The sequence below is a fragment of the Schistocerca americana genome, chromosome 4 (assembly GCF_021461395.2).
Source record: "Schistocerca americana isolate TAMUIC-IGC-003095 chromosome 4, iqSchAmer2.1, whole genome shotgun sequence".
Taxonomy (NCBI): domain Eukaryota; kingdom Metazoa; phylum Arthropoda; class Insecta; order Orthoptera; family Acrididae; genus Schistocerca; species Schistocerca americana.
This window is the reverse complement of record NC_060122.1, coordinates 497,308,415-497,328,346: the sequence shown is the minus strand read 5'-3', so window position 1 is coordinate 497,328,346 and position 19,932 is coordinate 497,308,415. Positions and strand designations below refer to the sequence as shown.

Here is a 19,932-nt window from a genome sequence, read left to right as displayed (position 1 = left end):
TTATCTCATCATACATTTCATCAATTTCTTCATCACCTGCAGAGCTAGTTGGCATATAAACTTGTACTACTGTAGTAGGCATGGGCTTCGTGTCGATCTTGGCAACAATAATGCGTTCAGTATGCTGTTGGTAGTAGCTTACCCGCACTCCTATTTTTTTATTCATTATTAAACCTACTCCTGCATTACCCCTATTTGATTTTGTATTTATAACCCTGTATTCACCTGACCAAAAGTCTTGTTCCTCCTGCCATCGAACTTCACTAATTCCCACTATATCTAACTTCAACCTATCCATTTCCCTTTTTAAATTTTCTAACCTACCTGCCCAATTAAGGGATCTGACATTCCACACTCCGATCCGTAGAACGCCAGTTTTCTTTCTCCTGATAACGACGTCCTCTTGAGTAGTCCCCGACCGGAGATCGGAATGGGGGACTATTTTACCTCCGGAATATTTTACCCAAGACAACGCCATCATCATTTAACCATACAGTAAAGCTGCATGCCCTCGGGAAAAATTACAGCTGTAGTTTCCCCTTGCTTTCAGCCGTTCGCAGTACCAGCACAGCAAGGCCGTTTTGGTTAGTTTTGCAAGGCCAGATCAGTCAGTCAACCAGATTGTTGCCCCTGCAACTACTGGAAAGGCTGCTGCCCCTCTTCAGGAACCACACGTTTTTCTGGCCTCTCAAAAGATACCCCCCCCCCCCCCCCCCATTGTGGTTGCACCTACGGTACGGCCATCTGTATCGCTGAGGCACACAAGCCTCCCCACCAACGGCAAGGTCCATGGTTCATGGGGGTAGGAAAACAAAGTACGTGGTATAAATTCCCACGGTTGGCGACATGGCATAATTTGCTGCCTGCTCACTACTTCACTTCTGCATTCATCTAGTTCTCAGACAAGCTGGTGTCACTGTTCGCCCTTCAACCCTTTCATAGTGCTGTGTGCTATGCTTGAACAACTGTGGGACACAGACTGCAATATTTTCTTGCTGCAAGTCATATGTAACAGCAGCTGCTGAATATAAATAAAAGGTCGTAGTCATGATTCAGTCCAATTCTCAAACTTGCGCTTGTGCTGCCATCTACTGGTGTGTGTTGGTGCTATCTCCACAATGGGTGTTGCTGCTGTAATTTATTTTCGCGACAACCATTACAGTCAATTTAATATGATTTATTTCATTTGTTAGACAATTCATTCATGATAAATTTTCCTTCTTGTTTCATCCGAATGTCAGCATCATGCTCTAAATCTGATTAAAAGCTGGTAACATTTTTACATGGTAATCTATTATTTCAACAGCAACCAGACTTCTCATTTGCAATCCACACAGTAAATCATTACAGCCTCTTCTAATCAAAGTATTGATCTACGTTCAGAATCAAGTAATGTTTTTTCGAGGACATTACGTTTACTTAAAAAGCAGCAAAATGTTTGTACACAATATCCGTGCGTGTAGGAGAACTTATAGTGCAAACTTGTTTAAATACAACAAGAGTTTGTAATATGACAGAATTTGGTCCTGTTTCGTCCCATGTTTCATAAGATTGTCAAATTTTAAGCAGAGCAATAGATTGTTATGGTGCCTAGTTCATTGTTTATCGCTTACTCCTTGGACTAGTGCTGCACGAGTCAAATGTCACATGATTGTTCAAGCAATGTAAAAAACTGTTCCTAGCACGTTGGCATGTCATGAAATTTTGAGCCTATTCGAAGGTGACTATCACTTGCCCAGCCTGCCTTTCTGAATTCTTCAAAATAAATCTGCACGAGACCTCAGTAGCCAACGTTTCATGTCTAAAAGTAAGGCGACTCCTGCATACTCAATGAAACAATGTAAAAATGTTAATCTCAGCAGCAGCAGTTTAATCTATGACTATAAGATGACCACCCTGTGTGTTCCGAATGATAGATTGGGATAAAGCCTGGCCTTATAACTGGGTAGGTATGTTACTTTCTCTGATACATTCCCATGTGGAGTGCAGGAAGGATGATGGTTTTAATGCCTTTATGTGCACTGTAATTAGTATATACTTGTCGACAGAGTAACTACAGCAGCAAACAGCAACATATAGGGAATTGTAGCATATTACTAAATTCCTCACTGAATGCTCATTACTGAAACTTTGTAAGAAACGTTCAAAGGATAGTTGGTGTCTATCTTCCAAAATTTTCCAGTGACACACCTCTCTGCATCAGACAAGCTCAAGACCATGTGTGCTGACCTTCTGTATATTCCACATGGATGAACAGTAGTCCAGAATGGTTTGCTCGAGTGTTTTGTAAGCAATTTGTAGACTGATTCAATTTTTCCGTGCATCCCACCAGTAAACCAAAGCCTGCTGTTTGCTTTACCTACAATTCAGCAAATGTTATCATTCCATTTCATCTCCCTACAAATTCAGGCTGCCAGGGTTTTTTATGAGTTGGCTGATTCCACTTGTGACCCATGATAATGCAGTCATAGGGCAGCATGTTTTTTCCATTTTGTGAAATGCATAATTTTACATTTCTGAAGGTTTAAAGCCAGTTATCAGTCTTTGCATCCGTTTGAAATTTTAGCAAGGTGTGATTGAATGTGTGTGCAGCTTTTTCAGACAGTGCATCATTATAGATAACTGCAAAGTCTGAGCTTACTATTTATATTGTCTGCGAGATCATTAATATGCAACAGGAACAGCAAGGGTCACAGCACACTTCCCTGCGGCATGTCTGAAGTTACTTCTATAGATTATGTGGGTCTTCAACCAAGATAGCATCTGTGCTGTCCCTGCTAAAAAATCCTCAATCTAGTCACAAATTTCTTTTGATAAGTTTACAGAAGCCATACTGTTTGGCATGCAGGACCTCATTCTGTTTGTTCTATCTCATTATGTGGGAGCTCAGAATGTATTCCAAGATTTGACATCAAATAAATGTCAAAGATGTTGGCTGATAATTTTGTGAATCACTTCCGCTACCCTTCTTACAGATGGGTGTGAGCTGTGTTTTCATCAAAGTACTTGGAGCAGTTTTTTTGTTCAGGGTATCTATAGTATCTTATGGATCAAAGAGCAGCTAATTAAACCACAAATTCTGCATAGAATCTGATAGGAATTTTTATTTGGCCCTGGAGCTTTGTTTAAATTCAGTGATTTCAGCTGTTTCTCAATATCACTGACACTAAATGTTATGTCACTCAACTTTGCAGTGGTGTGAGAATTAAGCTTTAACAATACTCCTGTATCTACCTTTGTAAAGGAATTTGAAAACAGGGTTCATCACTTTTGCTGTTTCAGTTCTTGTGTCATCCAAGGGCACCTGGGTGTTAACTTAGGTGCTGCTGACAACATTTATACATTACCAGAATGTTTTGCATTTTGTGAGACATTTTCAATCAGATTCTGATGCAGAAGTCTTTAAAAGCTTCACCCGTTGTCTTTTGATAGTGTTTAACGTTTCATTTATCATCTATTGATACTCTTATGCTTTCTTTTAATCTGTTGTGCACTACTTGCTGCTCCTTTAGGTACTTATTTACAGAAACTGTATATCATGGAGGATACCACCCATCATCAACTGTTCTATTTGGTACACATATTTACAGTGCTTGGTCAACTATTGTTCTAAACTTCAGCTACAGTTGTCTGCATTTTCCTGCCTTGAGTTTAAACATTCCTAGAACGTTACTGCTATATGACACACTACTGCCTCTTTTGGAATTGTGTTCATTAGCTTTGTCAACACTCAATCAAATTATTGCCTTTCAGTCTAACCAAGACCTCAAGCTGTTCTCGAGATCAGGCTATCACTACATTCACAAAAGTAGAAATCATATTGAATAAAATATGACAACAGTGATGTTTGCGTGATATCGTGTATTGTGTGCTGTTATTGCCGATAGAAGCAGACATGGTAGATGACATGTTGATTTACATGTTTGTGAAACTAAAGTTTCATATTTCATATTTGCATTTATAGTCCCATTCTAAGAAAGTAGGCCAATTAATTACTGCATAGCATTATGGATATTTCCAAAACATTGGTATGGTTTGTTGGGCAAAAGTATCAAGGACTATGACATCAGTGAATAAAAATATTACTTTGAGTTCAAGTTAAGAATTTGAAGATGTCAGTATCAATGTGGCAGAATGAGTTTTCGTTGATGAAACCAGCAAGGTTTTGAGGGGGGAATAGTAGAAAAGCAACTTTCCATCCCAGCAGTAAACACAGACATTATCAACTGTCTGCAGTTATGCTGAAGCCAACTTGACTCCAGATTGCTGTTTTCACACTATAATGAAATATTGATGGATTAGTGACACGTCTCAGAAAATAACTTTATTTTGTTTTATAAAACTCTTAAATGTATGATTACAAAGCTATTTTTCTGTAACTGGGTAAATTTAATGGGATTAACATAGTTCAAACGATATGCCAGACTAGGACTAAAGCCTGGGATCTTTACTTTTCAAGGGCAAGTGCTCGATGGACAGTGCTTGATAGACTGAGATATCCCAGCACGACTCACGACCTACCCTTACAGCATTACATCCTTCAGTAACAATACTTCACAGTAGTTTGGAAGGTAGGAGATGAGATACTGACAGAAGTAAAGCTGTGTGGGGGAGGGGAGTCAGGTGTGAGTACTTGTTGATTTTCAGTAGAGAAATATTTTTCTTTTTTAAGAGCTTGCTGTCTCAGGCTATAGGGAGAACTCTGCAGACCAGATTTTACTCTTTGTTTATTCTTCTCTATGTATTTTGCGTACATTCCAACCTCAGTAACATCGTAGGCAGGTAATTTTCTCTTTTGCAGGGATCTGTTAGTACTTTCTAAGTTACCCTTTATCACTTGGCTTGTATTTTTTGAGACCTTATTCAGGTTCTTTACACAGTATGAATGGCTAGAGACTGTGCTTGCTGTAAGCAGACACAAGGAAAATTGACTGCTGTCCATAAACAGTTGTAAGCTGCATTGGCCACAGTTGATATTCTTCAGGCTACTGCTCAAAGCTGCAGCTGCATTGGGACACCAGTGTCGAGACCTGTGACACCTGTGGTGTCGTTGGAATCCCTGGGTGACATGGTTGTCACTGCATCTTCCGATACACAATGTCTGACCAGTCTGTCCTCGTTCGAGAGTAAGTGGTAGCCAGTAATGGGTTCTTGTGTCACAAGACAAAAGAGGGAAAGGGCTGCCCAGCTGGCTTCTACTGGCTCCCCAACAGGTCTGAGGTGCTACCCAGTACTGGTAATACTTCCGAGCCAGCATGGGATGCCTCTCCTGTTGGGCCAGCAGCCTCTTTTCCTGCCTAGTCTTGAGCACATCGGGTGCACCTGTCTGCAAATAGTGGCACCTGTCAGCATGAGTGATCCTGCCACTTGGGTTCTGACATCATCCCTGGTTTCTCTTGGTGGATGCCTGATTTGGTGGAGGTAACTAGCATCACAGTGTGTGGGTTAACTTAACTATTTGTAGCATCGTACCTAGGGTCGATCGCAGAAATCTGGTTTGGAGCAGACAATGTCTTCTATCAAATGTAAAATTGTAGGTTTCCCCTTAATATGTGCACTACACACAGAACACGGCTATTAGGGTAGCAGAGTACATGCGGCATGCACATGTGGGTTTTGAAGACAGAACATCCTCCCTCTCCGTTGGATCAGAGATGAGTTGCCTGCAAAAATCAAAGTCCCATCAGCCACAGTGTTCCCAGGGAATGCTCATCCTTGCAGATCAGATATAGATTAGATTAACATGATATTACTAATGTGCAGGAACATCCAAGGAAAGGTTAAAGAATTAGTATGGCTTATTGAAAATAATAATTCCCAAATAGTAATAGAAACAGAAAGTTGTTTGAAACTGGAAGTTAATAGCAATGAAATCCTAAGTTCAGATTGGAATATTTATCATGAGGATAGGTCAGTGACCAATGCTGATGGTGTATTTATTGCAGCAAGGAATTAGATAATATCTAACCAAATTTTCCGGATTCCTAGTGTGAATTAATCTGGGTGAAGACAAGCATCAAAGGCTGGTCGAAAATGGTACTCAGATGCTTTTATAGACCTCCTGATTCAGGAGCTGTAGTGGTAGAGCGCTTCAGAGTGAACTTGCAGAATATTGTTAATAATTTTCCTGATGATGCTGTTGTGATAGGGGGTGACTTTAACTTGCCAGGCATGGATTGCGAGAGTCATGATATTCAAATTGGTACCAGAGACAAAGATTTGTGTGACATTATTCTGAATATCTTGTCTGAAAATTACTTCAAGCAGATAATCAGGGAACCACCTCTTGAAATGATGTTTTAGACATCCTAGCAATAAACAGACTCAATCTTAATGAATCAGTTAACACAGAAGAAGGTATCAGTGAAAATAAGGCTGTGATTGCAATTATTACTACAGGTTTTAGAAGGAATGTTAAGAAATTTGGAAATGCGACAGGAGTGTCAGCATACATATTGCAGAGTATCTAAGTAGTCAGCATCTAATATTCACTACTGAGGATGAAAATGTAGAGCCCAAATGGAAAAAATTAAAAAGCATTGTTCAATGCGCCTTAGACAAACGTGTTCTTCACAAGATGTTAAGAAATGGGAAAGACCCACCATGGTTTAATAGCCATGTTAGAAAATTGCTGTGTAAACAAACAGAGTTTCATCACAGGCTAAAGAGGAGTCAAAACCTAGTTGACAAAACGAAAGCTAAACAAAGTGAAAATGAGCATAAGGAGAACAGTGAGAGAAGCATTCAATGACTGAAAATAAAATTTTGTTGACCAATCTTAGTAAAAATCATCATATTTTGGTCTTGCATAAAATCAGTAAGCGGTTCAAATTCATCTGTTCATTCATTCAGTGACTGTACTGACACCAAAATGGAGGATAACAGAGAAAAGGCCGAAATATTGAAATCATTTATCCAAAATTGTTTCACAGCAGAAGATTATAACACAGTCCCTCCTTTCAATCACTGTATGACTGTCAAAAGGGCAGATAATGGAAAAACAACTATAATCACTTAATAGTGGAATGGCATCAGGACCAGATGAGATGCCTGTAAGATTTTACAAAAGGTTATGAGAAAGAACTTGCTCCCCTTCCAGCACCAGTTTATTGTATATGGCTGGAGCAACAAATGGTACCTAGTGACTGGAAAAAGCACCAGTCATTCCCGTTTTGAAGAAGTGTTGTGCGAAAGATGCACATACGGAATTATAGGCCTATATCATTGATATCACTCTGTTGTGGAATTATGGAACATATTTTTTGCCCTAGAATTGTGAAGTTTTTGGAGAATGAAAATTTCCATTATAAAAATCAACATGTGTTTCACAAGCAAAGATCTTGCAAAACTCAGTTTGCTCTGTTCCTCCATTAGATCCATAGCAATGTAGACAATAGCACTCATGCTGATGCACCGAGAGAGGTGGCGCAGTGGTTAGCACACTGGACTTGCATTCGGGAGGACGACGGTTCAATCCCGTCTCCAGCCATCCTGATTTAGGTTTTCCGTGATTTCCCTAAATCGTTTCAGGCAAATGCCGGGATGGTTCCTTTGAAAGGGGACGGCCGATTTCCTTCCCAATCCTTCCCTAACCCGAGCATGCGCTCCGTCTCTAATGACCTCGTTGTCGACGGGACGTTAAACACTAACCACCACCACCACCACCACCACATGCTGATGCCATGTTCCTTGACTTCAGGAAGACATTTGACACTGTCCTGCACTTTTCAGTGAAAATTATATGAGTGTAATGAGTTTCAGGCCAGATTTGCTGCAGCATTTGATACAGATAGAACTCGACAAGTCGCTTGTAATGGAACAAAATCAACAGATGTAAAAATAATATCCCAAGGAAGTGATAGGTCCATTGCTGTTAACAATGTACATAAATGTTCGATTAGAAAGTGTCAGGAGTTCTTTAAGGCTTTTTGCAGATGATGCCGTTATTTATAAGAAAGTAGCAATGCTAGAAGACAATTTCAATGTGCAGAATGATCTGCAGAGGATCAATGAATAGTGCAGGCTCTGGCAGTTGATCCTGAATGTAAATGTAACGTATTCCACATGCACAGGAAAAGAAGTCCACTAGTGCACAATAACAACTGATGACAACTTACTGGAAACAATATCCACCATAAAATATCTAGAAGTAACTATCAAGAGCATCCTGAAGTGGAATGAGCACGTAAAACAAATAGTAGGAAAAGCATATGCGTGGCTGAGGTTCACCAGAAGAATCTTAAGGAAATGTAACTCATTCACAAAGGAAGTGGCTTACAAGGTGCTTTTTCAACCACTTTGTGGGACCTCTTCATCAGTATTGGTCACATAACAGGTAGGACTGATGGAGGAGATTGAGAAGATCTGACGAAGAGTGTCATGTTTCATCACAGGTTTGTTTAGTCAGCATGAGAACGTAACAGAGGAGATGCTCGACAAACTCCAGTGGCAGACATTATAAGAGAGACGTTATGCATCACTGACTGAGCACTTCCTGGGAACAGATGAACAGCATATTATTTCCTCCCACATACATCTGACGAAATGACCATGAAGAGAAAATTCAAGAAATTAGATCTAATTCAGAGGCTTACCAACAATCATTTGTTTATGGTGTGAATGAGTTTTGCCTGGGATTGAGCGACAGGGGTTTGTGCTTCAAGGAATTCAGTCAGCCAACAGAGTCAAAAGGGAGGCTTGACAATCTGATGTAAATTGCATGGTGGGGATGTAGGAGATGGAGCATATTGAGGAGATTAAGCACTCAAAAAGAATAGTTAACCTTGAAGTCTATTCTGAATCTTCCTAGCTGAGTTGCCTCCTTGCTGAAGCCAAGTTCTTTCACAGAAGAGACAGTAACTATCTATCTCTGTTCCATCTGCCCAGTCCTGCCATTTGGTTCCCGTTTGTCTTTAGATTCCGCGAGTCCCTGAAATGTCATAGCATCTAAGGCATCACATTGTGGCTGTATTAATTTGTTATTTTAAGTGATCTTTCAGAGACTGTCTGGAACAGTTAAGAAGTCTTTCCATATAAGGCCACTGAATTTGCCCTAAGGCTTCCATTGGCTTCTCGTGACGTATTGTAGCCTCCACAGCAAGGCCCTCTCTCCTCTCGGTCTTGTAATTAATGCCTAAGCACCTTGCTTCATTAATTCTGTCACATATTTTATCTTAACTGTCTAAGGTCTACACATAATTAATTCTGTCGAGTAAGCTATCCGTTATCTCTGTAGGCCACCCGAATCGCTCTCCTGAGCTCCTGTAGTCCAAGTGCATGACTTTTCCGTAATAGGCCACCCAAGTCGGCAGCAGTAGCCTAGCACGTGTAGCCCTTGTGGCTTCTTCTGCCACACCCAAAGTTCCGTCTTTACTCTAACTGATTCTCGGTATTGTTCACAAGACCTGTCTTTTTAGCTAAGGATGTAACGGTTCTTCTCATGCATGATTCACAAGTGGAATGGGGAAGGGAGCATCAGTTATTGGTATCAGAAGTACCCTCTGCCACATACCATTATATGGCTTGTGAAGTATAGATCTAGATGTAGAGTCATACCTGGATAACTCAATCATTACAGCATTTGTTCGCAAAGGCAAAGGTCCCAGGTCTGAGGCCCCGGCCCACACATTGTTTTAAGTTGCCAGCACACACTCTGCTGCAGACTGAAAATTAATTTTTCAGATTTAACATAAATGTTTATTTTTTCTCCCAATAATGTAAATGAATGTGGTGTGTGATGTCAGCAGAACGATATATGTATTTTAGTTTTGGCGTAACACTGGTGGGGGGGGGGGGGGGGGGGGGGGGGAGGGAAATCTTTTTCATCTCCAGAGTTACGTTGTATAATTATACACTGAAGGCTTTCACAGCTTGTGTTTACCTGAGTTAAAATTTATAGGCTGGAAGGGCATGAGTGATGTACAGAGCTATGAACTGACATTTTGTCCAAAAATGCAGGAGATCTCATCAGAAGTCAATCACCAGCTAGTAAAAGGGGGCCCAGAATTTACAGTCATGTTTTTGAGCTGTGAGTGGGAGGCACAACCATTCATCATGTAATGCCTTTTCCAAATATAGAAACACTTTTACCAGGCAAATAACATTATAGGTTGGGCAACTGCAGCCAAAGAACTTGTATATAAAAGTGAAGGACAACCAATTAGAGATGGTAAAATAATCTACATTAAACTGAGCAACAGTCCAGATCTGCAACAGCTGTTTGTTGCATTTTAACTGTATGATGACTAGTTTCATACCTTGGAGGTATATCTTCAGGTCATATAAAATTGATTTCATGTGCCACGACTTGGCAGATGCAAGTGCGCATAAAAACGTCACTCCTTGGTAAAACCATGTATGAAATGGCAGATGGGCATCTGATCAGAACCATGCATGATCAGTAAAATACCCCCAAAACTCTGTCAAAAGTCAAGCCCAGACGGCACGTGACAGTCCACCTACGATAGCATGAAACCATCATCAAAATCCATGGGGAACAAAGAATTAAGAGACACACACTTCTTGGGAGTCACCAACATTCTTAAATATATTGACAAGCATCAAATAGAATGACAAGTTAGAGCACTGTGTGGCTAATGTTATAATGTGCAGTTCTGTTTTATGACTGCCAATATATTTTAGTATGCTGAGAACTCCCAAGGATTGTGTGTCTTTTAATTCTTTGTTTCCCCCGCGGATTTTGACGATGGTTTCTTCTTATCATACATGGATTGTTGTGTGCTGTCCTGGCTCGTCTTTCGACAGACTTTTGGAGGTGTTGTACTGATCATGCATGGTTCTGATCGGTTGCCCTTCTACCATTTCATCCTTCATCCAAGGTTTTACCAAGGAGTGGCATCTTTTTATGTACACTTGCACACTGGAAGTCGTGGCAGATTAAGTATTAGTTTTATATGACCTGAAGATATACTTCCAAGGTATGAAACCAGTCATCATACAGTGAAAATACAATAAACAGCTGTTGCGGATTTGGACTGTCACTCAGTTTAACATAGACTATTCAACCATCTCTGATTTTAAGTTGTTTGATTGTCCTTCACATTTGTACTATTACGAGGTCTTTTACTTTCTCACAATATTTTTTTAATTATTTGTCTGAGTATAAGGTTCTGATAATCCTAAATCCATGCTGGAGGTTCCGTAATACCTCTCAACTTTTTCCAGTATCTTTAGGCTGTGTGACAGTAAAGCAATCGTTCAATAGTTGATTCACAATTCCTTTTTTCCAGCCACTGGGTACCCCATTCTCTCCATATTATTCTCAGAATTCCATGCAGTTCTCATATTCCGTTGATCCTGACTGCTTTTTAACATCTGCAATTAACTGATCCTCTGCGGGAGGCTTCCCTTCTTTCATTTAATTTAGAGCATTTTCTGTTTCTGTCCACGTAATCGGCATTTTTCCTTTCATAAGTAAACCAATGATTCTTCCTCAGTTAATGTCCATCCCATTTTCTTATTCTTTTAATGTCTCTGATAGTGATAGGTTTAAAGTAGTCTTTGGTATCCTCTAACATCAGTTTCAAGTGTCTGAATGAAAGTATGCCAACTTTTTTACTTTTTCTTTGCTCATGCTCTTTTTACATGCAGTTTCTTGTTCTGTATTTTTGGTCAAGTCAGGCTTTTTTTGTAATTTATTCTGTGACACTAGACCACACAAGACCATTCATTTGCTTTTGTTTTTCTATGTCTTTGTTTTACTTGATCATAGTTTGGTCCTTAATAGTATTTCATAATCTTTATTTACTGGATGCTTTAAAATACTGCGACATGCTCTCCCCAGGGGTCATAAATATGGAGGACTAGCTCAGACTTCAGGCTAAACATCACAGTGACATACACAGTGGAGATGGAGACTATTGGTATGGCTCAGGTGGCAGGTGAGATACTCTTATATTTCTAGTAGCTAATGCAAAAAGCATTGTGCCAAAGGCATGTCTTCAATACACAGTGGAGATGGAGACTATTGGTATGGCACAGGTGGCAGGTGAGATACTCTTATATTTCTAGTAGCTAATGCAAAAAGCATTGTGCCAAAGGCATGTCTCCAAAGGCTGAGGAAGTCATCCTTAATAGAGAAACATGAGGTGTTTTAGGCTTAGCAATCCAGCTGAGGAGTTTCTATTAATATTTCTTTCAACCAGAGACTGAACCTCATGGAATCCTTGTTATATGATATGCCAAAGTGTTTCACTTGCTGGGGGGATTGTACAGTGTTTCTGAGGTCTGGAGAGTGTTTCCACACATCTGTTTCCACAACATGGTAATTATTTCTGATTTATTTTCTCGAGGTAGTCTACAGATATGCATCGTGTCATATTTTCTACAGTTAGCATAATTAGTGACATGTCAGTTTAATTTAAATGATAATACACTAAATTTGAGAGTAGCAGTTTTAATGATGCAACACAAAAGTAGAAATTTTTAACAAAATTACTGCAAAATTAGGCATTTGTCTTTTTCTTGAATGAAAATATCGGGAAACTCTGGACAACAATTAACTAATATTGGCCTACCCTTTGTGATTTTGCCATTCACTGCTTCTCATGATATGCAATAAAATAAATTAAATTTACTTATTTTTTTTATGGACTTTCTTACACAAGACACTGTCATTGCTGCAGCTTTGATAGGGCATTAGTAAAGTTTTGTCTTGGCCTTGATGATAAGAACACTGCAAATATCAGGCTGTTCCATACCAGTTCTAATCCTCATGTGATACTAATCTTTTACAGTTTAGATGAATACTCTGTGTATTGTATGTAAATAAAATTCACCTTATGAGGTGATGCAATAGTTTGCAGGATACACCAAATGCTAAGTATGTTATACTTCTTTAACTCTGTGAAGTTCATATTCAGAGTGGTATCTTCTATTATTAGGAAAGTTCAGGTTAATCCATCACTAATTGACCATTTTCTTTCATCTCAGTAAGTGGACTAATGCAGTTGTTGAGACATTTAGGTAATTTTGAAATTTTATGAGCCATTTTATTTGGATTATCTTCTAATTTCCTAAATCTCTTCAGGAGAAAGCAGTGAAAACTGTTTTGATAGGATGATTGCCCATTTCTTCTTTTGTATGAAGTTTATTCAGGTGGTAAAAAGTGTCTAAAGTAGGAATCTTAAAACTCTGCATATGATTATCCTAATTTAAGTTTTCTCAGGTTTCCCAAAATTAGTCAAGACAAATGCGATAATTCCTTCAGTGAGGTTGCATTTGATATTCTTCCCTATTTTATCCAGCTGAGGTAGTAAAGCAGTGACCAGAACATTAAACTTGGAACTTACTACTTTTATATTACGCACAATTGTTAAACTGAGTTACACTGTCATTTCTAACGATCTTTCCATTTACACTCTATAGATTGTGACACTTACCACTCTGTGGATTCATTCTAGTGATAGTATAGTATTTGCAACAAATTATTTTGTGTGTTCTACAAGACAGACAGATGAGATTTGTCAAGCAGTAAGTTGTTGGCAGTGGAGCATGGGGACACTAATAGTAAATTATTGTCAGTAATTGAGAGGCAGCTGACAATTCAGGCAATTTTTCAAATAGCGACTTAATGTGATCTTCAAGATCTATTTTAGTAAAAGTATGTTGAGCTATGTGAGCATGGTGAAACTGTGGGGAGTGTGAACAAAAAGAAAATGTGGGTATCATTTTCATCAGTTCAGTCAGAGCAACAGATGTAAAATTGTGAAATACCTGAAAACACAATACGATTGTGGTATACTTGAAAACATATTCCTAGTTGATAAAGACTATATAATGGCACTAATTCCAGCAAGTGGTCTTTGCTCCAAGCAAGTTCATAAGTGAAAATGATTTACCCAATACTTTGACTGATGTATGACTAAAACAAAGTCACAGGTTTTTCTGGATGTGGTTACTTAACAAATGGTAGATTCACTTTAAGATAATGACATTTTGTTATTCAGTGCAACAAGAAGTTACACAACTGATATCACATGTACTACTGTATTATAGTTCCACTTGTTATCGCTATGTAACACTCATCAGGTAACAGCTCGCACACCGATTCTCATGCCTTGACAGATGGAGGTATACTGACTGCTGGAGAGGGCAATCTTCCCTACGTAGGTTGTTTGCAATGTTGTCAACAGATACCTGTGAATTGGCCTATAGGCTGAAGTCACCTCACCACACCCCTACAAGGAAAAGAAAAAAAATACTGACTTGAAGTATGAATGTCAGCTGGATCGAAACGGAACTGCACTTTCCTTCCGCAATGCGTTTCTGTTGGATGATGCTGGATCGGCTGGTGTTTCAAGGTGACTGCTGCATCAGGATGGGTGGTAGCTTGCCAGCATCCAGACAGACAGCATTGTTCAGGAGATGTTGCAGTGTTGGCGTCTGCAGTGTGGTGACATTCTGCATCCAGTGGTGGCCTGCATTTTGGTGGTGTCCACTGCACTTTGATAGGCTGACTCTCACTGTTCAATGGACAGTACTGTGTCCACTCCTTTAATCTGGAGAGTGAGAGCTGTATCATTTCAATCCTATAAGAGGGTATGGACCTTGATAGGACCCTTACAGTGCCCTGCGCAGTGGGCCACGTTGGTGGAAAACATATCTGTTGTTACCAGGTGTTTGACAGTGAAGGTAGCCTGTTTTCTGTGCCATGTTGTTCCATTTGGTCACATGGCCTCTATTTGCTTTTGGAGTTCCATGAGGAAATCTTGAATAGAATGCAGGGGGCCAGGTGGTTGTTTGGACAACTCTCTTGGTAGACTCAGAAGTCACCATACACTACCTCCACTTGGGAGGCATGCACGTCTTCTTTAAGTGCACTGCACAATCCCAGCAGCTCTACCGGTAGAGCATCAGTCCATGAATCCGTCTGTGGCTCATTATAGCTGGCTTCCAGGAACAGCATAGGTACTCCACAATGCCGTTTGCAGCTGTGTGGTATAGTGAAGTCCTTTTCAGGTGTGTCCTTTAAGATTGGGCCATTGCGCAACAGACATCTGCTTCCCACTGCCTATGCTGGTTAGAAATCACTTGCTGGGGGACAGCCAAAACCTGAATCCAACCGCCGGTGAAGGTGTGCGCCACATTCTCAGGGGTTTGCATGTCGAGTGGGAATACCTCCGGCCACCTGACGTACTTGTCAATTGCTGCGAGACAGAATAGATAATTACATGTAACTGGTAATGGTCCTACCAAGTCCAGGTAAACGCGTGAGAATCATGCAACTGGGATGTCAAATCTTCCGAGTGGAGCTCTTACAGCCATGTTACTTTGAACTTTCGATAGGCATTGCAGGTCTGAGTTCACGTACAGCAGGCCTTCTGTATACTGGGACAGTACTAGTGCCTTTATAGCGCGAATTTTCGTATGGCTGGGTCCCTGTAGAGAATTGAAAAACATGTGTCATAGGAGAGCAGGTACATATGGCCACTCTCGGGCTGCTGATTCGTCGGATTATCTCGGTTCCTCAGCGCCTGGGAGATGTTAGTGCAGAACCATCTTTCCTTTCAGCAGGTCCTTTAACTCTTCACCATCATTTTGTGCTGCTGTCAGTTAGGCCAGGTTCACAGGTGAAGAAATGCTTTCCAGTCTAGACAAAGTGTCTGCACCCATGTTTTTCTGGCCACTAACATACCAAATGACAATTATAAATTGTTGAAATAAAACTAAGGTAGTTGATTTACTTTCAGGGTAGTTATTTCCTGGCTATGAAAATGCGAAAGTTGTTGGTTGATGGTCTGTGCATATAATGAGGGCATGCTGTTCCACCATGAATTTGAAGTACCAAATTGCTTCATAGGCTCCTAACACTTATGTGGAAAATGGTGGCCAAGAGTACTGCTTCTCTGTGAACTTCTTAGAGAAGAAACCAAAAGGCTGCCAGTGCCCATTTATGTTCTGTTGTAGCACGGCACCTACAGCATGGGATGAGACATCTGAGAAAAGTGCTAACGGGACATTGGGGCTTGGATGCAGAAAGGAGGTTAGCTTGCTTGAGGCTCATCTGGCAGGCTTCAAGTGCTGCCTGCAGTTCATCAGTCCAAGTGACAGGTGGGAAATAACTCACATTAGGGCCAGTGAGGATGGTATGTGGGTCGTCTGGCCTTCAGCAGCTCGAGATAAAAAATGAACGTAAAAGTTGTATCGTTCCTGGGTAGTGACTCACTTTGCACACTGTTTTTGGGGTCAGGTAACTTGTAGCTGTGTTGATGTGCTCAGCTGGTAGATACATGGTGTTGATGTGCTCAGCTGGTAGATACATGCTGGTAGCAGAAACCCGAAATCCAAGGTATGTCACTTCATTAGCACTAGGTATGTTTAGCTGGATTTATAAGTATTCTGTAGTCATCAAATCTCTGGAAAACTATGTGTAACTATCTTCTATTTTCTCCTGGGTATGATGATAGTAGTAGAAGCCAGCCTCAGGGAAGATCAGTCTGGATTCCGTAGAAATATTGGAACACCTGAGGCAATACTGACCCTACGACTTATCTTAGAAGCTAGATTAAGGAAAGACAAACCTACATTTCTAGCATTTGTAGACTTAGAGAAAGCTTTTGACAATGTTGATTGGAATACTCTCTTTCAAATTCTAAAGGTGGCAAGGGTAAAATACAGGGAGCGAAAGGCTATTTACAATTTGTACAGAAACCAAATGGCAGTTGTAAGAGTCGAGGGGAATGAAAGGGAAGCAGTGATTGGGAAGGGAGTGAGACAGGGTTGTAGCCTCTCCCCGATGTTGTTCAATCTGTATATTGAGCAAGCAGTGAAGGAAACAAAAGAAAAATTCGTAGTAGGTGTTAAAATCCATGGAGAAGAAATAAAAACTTTGAGGTTCGCCGATGACATTGTAATTCTGTCAGACACAGCAAAGGACTTGGAAGAGCAGTTGAACGGAATGGACAGTGTCTTGAAAGGAGGATATAAGATGAACATCGACAAAAGCAAAACGAGGATAATGGAATGTAGTCGAATTAAGTCGGGTGATGCTGAGGGAATTAGATTAGGAAATGAGACGCTTAAAGGAGTTTTACTATTTGGGGAGCAAAATAACTGATGATGGTCGAAGTAGAGAGTATATAAAATGTAGACTGGCAATGGCAAGGAAAGCGTTTCTGAAGAAGAGACATTTGTTAACATCAAGTATAGATTTAAGTGTCAGGAAGTCGTTTCTGAAAGTATTTGTATGGAGTGTAGCCATGTATGGAAGTGAAACATGGACGATAAATAGTTTGGACAAGAAGAGAATAGAAGCTTTCGAAATGTGGTGCTACAGAAGAATGCTGAAGATTAGCTGGGTAGATCACATAACTAATGACGAGGTACTGAATAGGATTGGGGAGAAGAGAAGTTTGTGGCACAACTTGATTAGAAGAAGGGATAGGTTGGTAGGACATGTTCTGAGGCATGAAGGGATCACAAATTTAGCATTGGGGGGCAGCGTGGAGGGTAAAAATCGTAGAGGGAGACCAAGAGGTGAATACACTAAGCAGATTCAGAAGGATGTAGGTTGCAGTAGTTACTGGGAGATGATGAAGCTTGCACAGAATACACTAGCATGGAGAGCTGCATCAAACCAGTCTCAGGACTGAAGACCACAACAACAACAACAACAACAACATGATGATGCCAACAACATGTCAGTGATGTGTGCAAAACAAAAATCCAATCCCCCCCAAAATCTTTATCGGTAAAGCCATGAAAATTCTGTCCTGCATTCTGCAAGCCATATGATATTTATGGGAATCTAAACAATCCAAAGAGCACGATTATTGCAGTTTTATGGATGTCCTTTGTTGCAACGTGAGTCTGGTTGTAGGCACTCAGTAGATCGAAAATCGAGAAAGCAGTATACCCTGCCAGTTGGCGTGCAAAATTTCCGATTTGACGCACAAAGTACCATTCGGCAGTTGTCTGGAAGTTGAGTTCTCTATAATCACCACACTCCAGCTGCCTGGTTTCTTTGGTACCAGGCGAAAGGGGGAGGCTCAGTTGCTTTCTGATGGGTGTGCCATGTCTGCTTGGATCATTGTGTGGAATTCTGATTTTGCAATACTTATTTTATAGGGGGGCAGCCATTTGGGCTTTGAGAAAACAGGAGGACTGGGTGCGTGGTCCCAATGTGATGCACTGTTGAGTGGGTTACATGATCAAGGGGATCTAATTTAGCAGGTGCGCCAGTGGCAGTGGAGCGATGAGGAAGTGTACCAACAGGTTGCTGGAATTTGTAGAGTGGCATGCAACGTTCAGTGATGTAACCTGATCCGAAATGGAATCATTCTTTACATCTACTATGAGATCATAGAAGGACAAGAAGTGCAGTCAGATTATAGTGTGGGTTGCGTCTGAGACTATAAAACGCCACTTGAATGACCGTCATATACTGATATTCAAATTGAAAGTCGCAAGTCCACATGTAGCTCTTCATGAACCCTTTGCAGCTGCTAAGTTGTGAAATCATATGCAGTTGCAGTTGCCACAAAAGGCACTTTGGAAGCAGACATATATCTGAGCTGGTATCCACAAGAAACTGCACCTTAGTGGTCGTTTTTGTTATGACTAAACATTGCAAAAGCTGTTCAGGCTGTTGCTGTTGGCAGACTTGCCTGCCTGATGTGAGAGGCTGCTGTTTGCATTTCCCACACAAGAACACAGCAGTCTGCACTTACATGACCTGTTGTCGAAATGACAGTGATAAAACTCTGGTTTCAGTCCGATGAGGATGAGGAACACACGCTACACCATTCACGTGAGGACATGTAGTCTCTTTGTTTATATACGCAGAGGGCTGTGGCCTGCCTCATCAAGACGCAAGGCAATGTTGTCCAATCTGTCTCTGGTGGGCATTCTATGCAGAGCGGAGGCCTCGGTTACTGTGTCTGTGATGCTCAAATTTGCCTCTTGTGTTAGTGAGAGCAGGTTGCAATATATCTCTGACAAGTGAGATATCTGTATGGATTGTAGGAGTGGGTCCAGGACGTCCAATTCGGCTAACGTACAGAGGTATTGCAGGAACTTGGTAACTTCCTTCGCCAATTTTCTCCCTGTGCAACAATTGTCTTAAATGTTTATTGTTAGAGATGGGAAGCCACCGAATGAGGTCATCTTTTTGTAACTCCTACTAACTGGAGACAGTTGAGTTTGTGATTATGTCACTGGCTAGCAGCTGTCTTTGTTGCCATCACATGTGGATATTTGGTGGAGACTTGCATTATCCTGGCGTTGACAGAATGGGTTTCAGTGTGTTTAAACCAAAGTGATGGACCATCTGTCCAGAGAGTTGGTGCTTTGAATGCCACGGAGTTCACTTGCACTGCTGGGACAGTCCCAGGGGGTGGGGCAGGTGATACGGCCGTCGGCCTTGCGGTTGCAAGCAGGTGCAGGCTGGGCCAAACTCAGGACATAGATAGAACTGGTGTTAGTCGCTGGAAGGGAGGTGGCAGGTGGTGCCAAGGTGATACTGTTTGTTGGGTCGCACCACATTTTTTTGAAGAATCGTATAATAAACTGATCAATACTACTTTCTACAGTAATAGAAATTCTTCCGTTTGCTAAAGTGACTATCTCCAACTCCCACCTCCATGTGCACTACATGCTTTACTATGGCACCAGTTGCCATACCAAATGTTATTAAGATCTGTTTGTCTCTGTTCACATGTGACCAGACAACGTAGTGGCAGGAAAGCGCCTTCGTACACCAACTCATGCTGCTTCGGGACCTGCGACACCTCGTACCCCAGGGCCAAGTGGGAATGCATGTCCCAATAAGGTATCTCGGTGAGTAGTTTTCTATTTATGGCATGTGGGAGGCAAATTGTACTAAGTGGCAAAAGAATTTACTTAAACACCTATTCAGCTACTGTATAGGTTTCCATCCTGAAAGAGAAAATGGTATTAACTTTATACCATAAT

At 40.8% G+C, this 19,932-nt stretch overlaps 1 protein-coding gene across 2 annotated transcripts in view; it reads left to right on the top strand.

The window, feature by feature from the left end:
- The window catches only part of LOC124612972 (TP53-binding protein 1-like), a 282,018-nt gene that overhangs the window by 218,234 nt on the left and 43,852 nt on the right, over nt 1-19,932 (top strand). For both annotated transcript variants that reach the window (XM_047141501.1, XM_047141500.1), the window contains one exon: nt 19,686-19,797. In XM_047141501.1, coding sequence (XP_046997457.1) covers nt 19,686-19,797 — 112 coding nt within the window. The remainder of the gene's footprint in view (nt 1-19,685; nt 19,798-19,932) is intronic.